Raw genomic sequence first — 11,076 nt, 5'->3', positions numbered from 1 at the left:
CGACAGATTTTGCTGTATACTGGACCATTTATTTTCCATGATATAGTTCCAAGTGATGTATTCCATCATTTTTTAAGTTTGCATTTCTCCATCAGAATTTTGGTTGCTGCAGAGTATTGTGCTGACGAAAAGAACTTAAATTATGCCAAAGAACTCCTGGAATATTTTGCTGAACATTTTGGTGTTCTATATGGGAGAGAGAGTGTTAGTTATAATGTCCATGGATTAATACACTTAGTTGATGATGTGAGAAATTTTGGACCTCTAGATAAATTTAGCGCATTTAAATTTGAGAATCACTTGTATTTTCTCAAAAAAAGGATAAGAAGTTTTAAACACCCATTACAGCAATTAGTTCGAAGGGTTATTGAAAGCAGAAACCATAATTCTGTTAAACGAGCTGGTAAAGAGAATAGGGAGTATGTCCCTTTCAGAGGGGAAGAGCTTCCTTCAGAAGTTGGGATGCCATTTTTTAAATCCCTTTACTTGAGCTGTGGTAAAGTTACAACAAAGTTGCCAGATAATTGTGTGTTGATGGCAGGAGGAGAAATCGTTGTGATCAACTACTTGGGCACTCAAGATGGTGAAACTGTGGTTGTAGGGCAGAATTTTCTCCATTATTCCAACTTTTATTCTAATCCTGCCGATTCCCTGGAAGTAGGAATTTTTTTTTGCCATTCCTTATCCCATAGCAAGTTATGGCCTGTTAGAAATATTAAAAGCAAAGCTGTCAATATTCCCTATGTGAAGCATGACTTGCAAGATTCATGCTATGTGGCTACAATTCTGCACACATTAGAATAGAAAGGTAGAAAGCAAAAATATTTATAATTCAGGAAAAAATCCAAGAGTTTAAAAACATAAAATACAGTTTGCATGCACATTAATGACAAAATAGATTATTACAATGGCGATAAACTTAAAATTTTGAAATTTATATGTACATATAATATATTACTCATTTCATGACATCACTAAACATAACAAATGCATAAAACTAAAGTAAAAAATGGGAAATGGATATGAGCCAAGCTGGATTTGATACAAACAAAAACAAAACTCTTTGAGGCCTATTACGAACGGCTTACCGCATGCGGTGAGATACCGCCTGCGGTATCATACCGCCCCGAAGCGCGTTTACCGCCCCCGAGCGATTACGAGTGGCCACCGGTCGGTATCATACCACGGCTTAGGGGTCGGTATGATACCACGGCCAGCTACCCCGGTGGTGAGATACCGACCCCCTAATGGCGGACGTCTGTTTACATTTTTCGGGTCGAGTTGGCGTTTTTAAAACAAAATATCCGACGATAGAAACTCGAAAGCTATCACATTTTGTGTTATTTATAATATTAATGTCTGAGTAAGCGTATAAAATACAAAACTGGAGCCGACTGGAGCAGTTGAACAAAAAAAGTATAATACCCATATAACAACAACGTTGTAGCCGTCTGAGATGAGAGAGAGAGAGCCACGGCCGTAGGAGATGGATACGTTGATTGTAAGTTGACCCTCATTCATTTATTTAATTAGAACAATTTGGATGTTTTTTAATGTCCGCAATGTTTTTATATGCAATAAAATCTTCCATTTCTTCATAGGTGCCGGAAAATTCGTCGTTAAGGACTGCCTGTGCTTGTATTGTATGGTGAATACAGCTGTTGCTCGCCGCTTGGAGATTTCTACGAACGTCTTTTGTGGCAAAATATTATTTTTTCAACGTGACAACTTCTTGTATTGCAAGGTGAATACTACTTTTGCTCGCTGCTTGGAGATTTCTACGAACATCTTCTGTGCCAAAGTAGTGTTATTTTCAACGTTATAACTGCTTGAATAGTGAGGTGAATGTAACTTTTGCTCACTGCTTGGAGATTTCTACGAACATGTTTTGTTTCAAAATAGTGTTATTTTCAATGTGACAACTACCGTTAATCACAGTACCAGTGGTTGTAATGCACAAAGTTTGACGAGGTTGACAAACATCTGCCAGGAGCTGTAGTTATCACTGTTCCATTGTGGTTGGTTTTTAAACAGTGGTTTACGCTATCGAGAAGTGTCTGATAGTAATGTAAAGATTGTCAGTGGCGTTTATACCTTCGTCATTCACCGCAGAGATAACATTTCACGATCAAGCTATCAAGTTCAAAGTCATGTGTGAAATTTGTTTATATACTAGTATATCAATTTCGTACCAAGGAATTGTAGTGAGAAAAGTCACCTGTGCCACTTGCGTGGGATAATGTGAGGCTTAAATGTGAGGTTTTGCAATTATGAATTGCTCACCATGTGAGTCCTCCTGGCCAACATATGAGGTGAGGATATTTCCTCACAGCAGTTGCGGTAAGCACTTTTTTCACTTCCTGTTGATACTGAGCTTCAATATTGTCCAGCTTGATAAAATGAAATAATTTTGTTTTTCAGATACTTATGAACAAGCAAGAGAGATGGAGACGATGGCAGTGGACACGTCTGACTTAGATGCAAATAAGCCTCTTGGGCGTGGATTAAGAAGGAAGCGAGCAAGAGTGCTCTTTGACGGTGAAACCTCTGATGAGGATGATTCAGTGAGGAGGATACCTTTTCCTCCCAAATTGCAGAAGTGTAGGTTGAAAGACTCCTTTAATTAAATTATTGTGTACAAGCGAATCTTTGTTGGTGAAATGCTTGAAGAATATTAATTTTTATTTTTGCAGCACATTGCACTGTGACTGAAGATGCTTCCATTCAGAAGAGGCAACTTCTGGAAAGCCAACCCTTATCAGATAATGGTAAGTGCTGAAATAATAAGGAAATTTTTTATGCAGTCAAGCTTGAAAATGACTTCATTACTAGCTAACTAATTTCATTAATCATCTTATTTTATGCTATTGGCAGGATGCAATCCAGATACGATGTTGGCAGAAACTTCATTTATAATGGAAACTGTGATAAGTAAGTGTGAACATTGAAATTTAGGTATTAGCTTAAGAATTATTTCTTTAAAATGCTTACATGTTGTTGACTGGTTTTACAGATGCTGATTCATCATGTAAGTGTGGCAACTTGTGCTGCCAACAGAAAACAGGTAAGAGTGTTAATCTAAAATAGTAAAACTTCTCCTGGTTTTCTTGAATATTTAATAGTATTATTTGCTTTTGCACAACAGCTAAGATTGATCAGATTGCTTTAAGCAATGAATTACTCAAGAAAAAACTTGACAGCATGCAGATGCAGCTATCAGAAGCCTTAGAGAATACCAGGCTTTTGGTAACATCCATTGATTCCATGAAGAGCACAAGTCAAGGTCCCGGTCTTAGGGCTGCTGTTCAAAAATTTAACTTGCCAATGAACACAATTGGTGAACTGAGGGAGCTGGAAGATGCTGTAAAAGATGCTTCCTCAAGGGAACTATTGGTAAGTGCCTACTTACACTTACTTAAGTGCACTTACTTATTATTTTATGGTTAATGAAATTTTATGACTGACAAATTACAGAGAGAAGAGCTTAAGATGCAGGGTGGTAACACACTTGTGGCTGCAGTGAATGCCATGTGTTATCACTTAATGACGGATGAGCTAGCCAGAGAATTTACATACTTGGGAGTCCCTGGGAGAAACAAACCAGGCTTTAAAGATTTGGAGATTGACAGAATACTCTTCGGTAAAATGGTTTAGACTCATCATGTAATCTAATGATATAAAATAGGGGACACTAGAAAATGTAGACTTCTACTGCTTCATGCTATATTTCAAAGCCATTTATAGTAAGCAGTCTTAACTATCAATGACCCTTTAAGACTTTAAAGTTTAATTTCCTAAATAATTCTTATATTTTTAATTTCCAATGTTTTAGTGGGTTTGCTGTTTAAGTGAATGTTGTATACATGTGATTACTCTCATTTCTTGTATTTGTGGAGTCAAATTACGTTTATCCCCTGTATTTACAACAGTATATGAAATAGTACACAGGTTTATGGTATAATAAATGAAGAAAAACTTCACTATCTAGCATTAATCATGAAGTATTTCATTTTCAAATTTTACTGATAGGTAATTGTTCACCCTAGATTTGTATTTTCCTATTCTTTACATTTATTTTCCATCACCCCTCTAAGTACTAGAGAGGGGCTTAACGTACAAATATCAATAATAGTTTCTTCAATTCTTACATCACCTTATTCATGCCTTTGAGTTGGAGGGGTATAGTTGTCCTAAGGTGGGGAGTCCTACTTAACTTATAATTCAGTACAATAAGTAAATATTAATTGAAATATTTTCTTTCAGATGCCCTTCAGTCTAGGGTCATGTTCTCGTCTGCCATGAAGAAGGATGTTGCGAAGGCTGTTGGGGAGTGGCTGCGGCAAGCCAATGGGCGATTTAAGAGAAGGCGGATCTTAACAAACTCTGTAAATGATATTGCAGAAGCAGAATAAAAAAGTATTAACTTAACTTCTTTTGCTTTATCGATATCCTAAATATTGATTTCCGATGTGAACCCTGAAAATATTTGGTAGCAACTTGCAAGGAAAAACATGCTCAAGAAATGTCAATCATGGTTAACACTAGTAACGTTGTATTCTCCCAAGTGATCTTGAATGTATTGCACGGGTGAGATTCTGGCTTGGATTGTCTATGAATTTTTCATTCAGAGTTATAGTTAACCATTACCTCAAATTGTTAGTTTGCAAGATATGGCATGTGATGTTAGTGATTAAAGTTCGTTAGAAATTAGAATCTCCTGCATTGCAGACAAACTCATATGAGTGGTTGGGCCAATTACAGTTGCTATTAGGAGCGAAGTGTGGCAGATCAAATATACAAAGTTTCTTTGGGGTGTAACTAAATGAATATTGCATTTTTCCCGTGTGGATGTGTTATGATTTCACATAGATTTTATATTAGTGTTTTCCATTCCTACTTTGCTTTAGACAGTTTAATGTTTAATCCTTCCTTTCCATAGTTGGACGCAAATCTCATTTGTAAAATTCTAGCAATTGTTAAAACCCATTATTCCTAGAGTACGCAATGGGATACGTCCAAATGTGTACTTCATACAATTGAAGCCCACATGCAATTCTTTCTATTGTAGTTTGTGTTCTTCTTTCACAAGAACTGCAATGAGCTCATATACATATTAAGCTGTTACTTTTTACTGATCAATATCAATATTTTGACTGCGTCACTACGGCTTTATAACAGACAGATGAGGTTATTGGGTGGCTACTTGGGCACTAATCCAATCTTGAATCAAAGGTAAGCTATATTAACTTTTGTTCACTCTCGTTATGCCAGTAGGTACTAGCGTTGAGTCAAGCTAAAAAATCTCAAATTTTAACTATACTCAAAGAGAAGCAGAGATTTTGAAATATGTGATAAATATATATACAATACAGATATGAGTATCTATACATGATGTATACCAGAATCTTTAAAATATGCAAATAATATCTCATCAGACATGTATAAAATCTGTATAATATACAGATTTGTAAATCTGTATGCAGGTGTATTTCGAAATCTTGAAAATATACAGATATAATCCTTTTGGTGCTATTAGAGGTACCAATATCCCCATCATCCAAGTTTACATGGTATACATATTTAATCTATATAAAATCCATATTATTGCAGCAGATATAATACGTATAATATCTAGATATTATATGCGTGGTAGAGGACATTTGCATGGATTTTATACAGATATAATCTGTATACAGTGTATACAATGATACGTATTATATCTAGATATAATCCTTTCTGTGCTACTAGGGTTAGTGCAATCTAATTATGTCTTGATAAACTTTGAGGTGTACAGTTGACAGAATTTTGTTTGACAAAAATATTAAATAAGTAATCAACATTATTAATGAATAAATTTCAAAGACCCGTTGAACTTACCTTCTCCTCCGAGGTCTCCATCAATGATAACAAAGTCTTCAGGGCCGCTGGGTGCTTCCATCAATCGATCACTATCCCCAACTGACAACAGATAGTGATCGATCGATGGAATTGCCACTTCCAACTCTGGGATGGTGCTGTCTTTCGACGTGGATGGGCAAGGTCCTCCGCCTGTACCCATCCGACGTCGCGCTTCCTCTGCTAGCACCCTTTTCCTCCTCATTTTTATATTATCCCACGCCTTCCTCAATTGTCTACAGTTTCGCTAAATAAATGGAAAACAAAGAAACATTTCGTGAAAGATATAACGGCTAAGTAATAACAAATTATAAGTTACACGAATAAAATAAAACCTAAATACATCATAAGATAATAATAATAAATTTATTGGTGCCAAAAGATATGCAAAACATATATAGGACCCGTCAAAAAAGATAAACACTTACGCAAGAGATTCTGAATAAACAATACATAAAAGAATGTTACACAGTTACAACAAAACAATTAAGAATTGAGGAATTCCTCAATAGAATAAAAGGTATTGTTTAAAAGGTACATCTTTAATTTAGAGGAGAAATTTCCTTTCTCCTTTTCATCTTTTAATGAGGCAGGTAGGTTATTATAAATCCTGCAACTCATGGTGACAGGACCAGTATTAAAAATACAAAGGTTATGTTGTCTCACAGCATAATTGTCTCTGCTTCTCGTGTTATGATTAAGATTCTTTAGAAGTGTCAAGTGAGATTGGTGATTTCTTATAAGCATCACAGCACAATAAATATAAATACAAGGTAGAGGAAGGATTTGTAACTTTTTGAAAAGATTGCGACAGCTGTCACGTTTCCTAGCTTTGCAGATGATTCTGACTGCCCATTTCTGTAATTTAAAAATATGAAAAAAAAGCCAAGACCGACGATAGTGAAGTTCGTTGCGCATTGTGCTCCGATAAATTTGATGAAAATAGCGTAATAATTACGTGCAAATTCGATTGTCTGGCTAAATTTCACTTCGAGTGCACTAATTTAAATAAGGCTAGCTTAAATGCTTTGAATTCCAGCCGAGAACTGATATATCAGTGTAATAATTGTCAAGTTTTGCCTGCGCGCCAAATCTACAAGGCGACGAGCACATTGTCTCAGCTAATGACGGGACAACAAGATTTAAAAGTACTCATCGAAGGGCTAGTGTCTAAGATTTCCCAGTGCTGTGATACTATTACCGCTCAAGATACTCAAATACTGCGACTCAATAATGAGATTCGAGTGCTAAAAAACAATAGTGATATTCAGTTGGGCGCTAAGCATAAAACTGTGAAGTCTGTGTCGTTCGACGATCGTAGCTACTCATCTGTGACTCCAGAAAGTAGTAGTCAGGATTTGGGGAGTCTGGGACAAGGTCAAATTAAGCGTTCCCTTTCACTCCCGGTGCATTCCAGACACGTGCCGAGCCCATAGCTTCTCCCACTCGAGTTGGATATGTTCCCATTGGTAGTTAGCAAGATCTCCTCATACGTGAAGGTAACGTGAATCGTATTTCCCCGTCTCGGCATCGGAAATAACCGAAATAATACCTCTAACTACTTTGTTATTGAACATTTTGAAAATAAATGCTTTTCAATGAGAAAACGGGGACAATCCAAAGTCACTTCCGCGTAGCAACCGCGGGGAAAGGCGTCTCGCTGTACAAGTCCCCATTAGACGCACGTACCGAGGTCGCCTCCGCCCTAAACATGACCATACGCATTTCAAAACTTGGTTTTCAAACATAGCTACCGTCGACATAAGAAGTCAATAGAAATTGGGAGAACCACCTCAGAGAGTGAATTGGTGGGTGCCAACCTGAGTCCATATTCTTTTGGCAATATTTTTAGAAGTCCATGCAAATGTAAGATCATTAAAACCGATAAAATTGATCCGAGAGCTTCAAAACACCTTACAAGGGAAATTCTGTCAACTAGCATTAATCCCTGATATTTTTCTCGAAAATACCCTTTTAAGGGTATTTAAGGGTATTCAGGGTAAGGGAAATTTAATTTTGTCCTGACACCCCCTATGTACCCCTTAAGGGGTCGATCAGGGCGGGGGGTACTCACTACTACGTAGTGAGTAATTTCCCCAAGTTTCAGACCGATTGGACCTACGGTTTTGGCCCTATGACCAAAAAACCCGAAAATTTCGGGAATTTTGCTCAATAACTCCTTTATTTGAAGAGATAAAAATATAGTTTAAATTGGAAAGTTGTTCAGTAAGTAACTGGTCATCCATTGCGTGTATTGTTTAACACCTTACACTTCGGGTGTGACCCCTACACTCTGGGGGTAGGGCATGAGGATAAAACTTAAACCTCAATATCTTTCTTATTTGAAGTGATAAATGAAAACTGTAAACGGCAAAAGTGATTTAGTTTAACTGTCCTTCGAATACACTAATCAAAATTTCTCCGACTCCCAAGGATTCAGGGTCAGGGTAACCATGTACCCTAATTTGTAGAGTTAGCATTTTGACAATAAGTATCGAACTTGTTCATCTTTCAACTTTATATACGATAAATTAATTTATTTTTCATAATTCCCTCTTAAAGTGCCCAAAAATCCGAAAATTTTTCTCGTTTGGGGGAAACTTATAAAACCTTAAATATCTTCCACATTTGAATAGATAAAGTTTTGCTTTAAACGGCATAGCTGTAAGCATTTTATCATCCTTCGAATGCAATCATCAAATTTTCTAAGACTCATTCAGGGCGCAAAGTAAGGGTACTAGGGTATCCAATTTGAAGAGTTAGCGCTTTGACAGTTATTACAAAAAATGTTTCTCCTTCAACGTTATACACGAATCACTGATTATCTTTTACGAATTCAACCCGTAACTCTCAAAAAGTGAATGGGGAGTCTGGCGCATGACGTCACAGCATCATTTACCTTGAATATCTTCCACATTTGAATAGATAAATTTTTGCTTTAAACGACATAGCTATAAGCATTTTATCATCCTTCGAATCCAATCATCAAATTTTCTAAGACTCATTCAGGGTCCAAAGTAAGGGTACTAGGGTATCCAATTTGAAGAGTTAGCGTTTTGACAGTTATTACAAAAAATGTTTCTCCTTCAACGTTATACACGAATCACTGATTATCTTTTACGAATTCAACCCGTAACTCTCAAAAAGTGAATGAGGTTTCTGGTGCATGACGTCACAGCGTCATTTACCTTAAATATCTTCCACATTTGAATAGATAAATTTTTGCTTTAAACTGCATAGCTGTTAGCATTTCATTATCCTTCGAATGCAATCTTCAAATTTCCTTGTACTCATTCAGGGTCCATAATAACTGTACTAGGGTATCCAGTTTGAAGAGTTAGCGTTTTGACAGTTAGTACAGAAAATGTTCCTCCTTTGTCGTAATATACGAATCACTGATTATTTTTTACGTATTCAACCGGTAAGCCTCCAAAGCTGCATGCCGAAGCTGGCACATGACGTCACAGCAGCATCTAACTTTAATATCTTCCACATTTCAATAGATAAATGTATGATTTAAACGACATAGCTGTTAGCATTTTATTATCTCTCAGATGAAACAATTAAATTTTCTCAGACCCTTGAGGCTCCATTGTCAGGGTGCAAGGGTACCCCTATTTCACGATATATCGTTTTGACGTCTATTACAGAAAATGTTCATCCTTAAAGCTAATAAACGAAACCATACTTTGTATTAACATTTCTGTTCTCTAACATTAATACTTTCTATTTTAATATTCCAAATTAGTGTTGAATTTTTCAGTTTTTAAAATCGAAAGATCATCTCCATCATTCTAATGCAACTTCTAGCATATTTAAAGGTTATTGTTCTGGGTAAATAAATTAAGAAATAAATAATACATTTTTCATTCCATTTGTAATGTGTTTTATTAATATGCGTACATAAAACTTTTCATCCCCGTTTCAGTTGTAAAAACATACTCCCCCTTCAGTCATCCTGAACATCCGGGGATAGTATAGATTTCTCTCTCCCCCATCATAATTAATTAGGGGCAACAACCCCTCTCCATCCGATACTTCACCCATCCTCCAACTCTTACTTCTTGAGGAAGGTGAACACCTCCAGTACATCTTGTAGTCTTCTCCTTAATAATCACTGCCAGAATAAATGGATAGAAAAAAATATCAGATATTTGATAAATTAGATACATTATCATATATTTCACAACGAAAAAGAAATAAACCCTTTTAAATGAGTAGGAAAAGCTTGCCGTGTTGGTGAGGGTATGGGGTGGCGGTCGTGTAAGAGGTGGCGGTCGTGGTAGTAGGGGGTGATTCCCATCCTTCCATAACAAAAGGAAGCGAATAAATTAACATCATAATGAACAATGAGATTTAAGAACTCCAATTCTTTCCTCCATGATCTGTAATATATTTTTGAAGAAGCAGATCTCATTAATTATTTCATTGATTATTATAGCAATAAATTATACTTTTCTTCCTCCCAAGTCGTGAAATTCCGTATATTTCACTCATAATCAACTTAAAGTTGAATCTCAACGTTTACAACACTCATAAATAACACTTTTCACCCATTTCCACGAAACACCGCATGGAAACGGTAGAGTACATTTCTTCTTCTTTATTTTAGGTATTCTAGTTGACATTTTTTCCATTTCCTTTCCTTTCTTATTTCTGCAACTTTTTCTAGTGAGATTTAGGGGTAGGGGGTATCACTGGGGTCATGACTCCGTAACTATCTATGCAGTTATGCCTTTAATTATTGAAATACAAGTGTCCTCCATATAAGATGAGTATTATTTTTTTTATTAGACGAACCATCACTTCACAAATTTGCGTCAAGCTCGGGTGCTTATACTTATGACGTGGGAAGTCAATGAAGATGACAAATATGCGTCGAAAAGTCGGAAAAGATGTTAAAAAATTGACAACACCTCAAAATAAAACAGAAGCATTACTAATAACTAGATATACGTGTAAATAGCACTTTCATTTTAATTTTATAGCACCTTCAATTATAGTTTATAGCATTGCGTAGCGTCTATCTTTTTCTTTTTTCATTATACATTACCAGTAGATGACGACAAAATGCGGTGAAACACAGTTATTTGAAAAATACGGAATAGTTTTATTAATAATGTGTTGGAAAAAATTAATTAAGGAACTAGATATAACTAAACTAGATCACCCCGGTGAACT

At 36.1% G+C, this 11,076-nt stretch overlaps 1 protein-coding gene across 1 annotated transcript; it reads left to right on the top strand.

Moving 5' to 3' along the window:
* Positions 1-2,266: 2,266 nt before the first annotated feature.
* LOC124166983 lies at positions 2,267-5,233 on the top strand. The gene is made up of 8 exons (XM_046544732.1): positions 2,267-2,340; positions 2,422-2,601; positions 2,694-2,768; positions 2,875-2,931; positions 3,014-3,064; positions 3,146-3,393; positions 3,475-3,640; positions 4,264-5,233. Exons 1-8 carry the CDS (start codon positions 2,271-2,273, stop codon positions 4,410-4,412), a joined length of 996 nt encoding a protein of 331 aa, XP_046400688.1. The 5' UTR covers positions 2,267-2,270; the 3' UTR covers positions 4,413-5,233.
* Positions 5,234-11,076: the final 5,843 nt, after the last annotated feature.

This window comes from Ischnura elegans, chromosome 10 (assembly GCF_921293095.1).
Source record: "Ischnura elegans chromosome 10, ioIscEleg1.1, whole genome shotgun sequence".
Taxonomy (NCBI): Eukaryota; Metazoa; Arthropoda; class Insecta; order Odonata; family Coenagrionidae; genus Ischnura; species Ischnura elegans.
The sequence above is the reverse complement of the archived record's forward strand: the minus strand, read 5'-3'. Positions and strand labels throughout refer to the sequence as shown.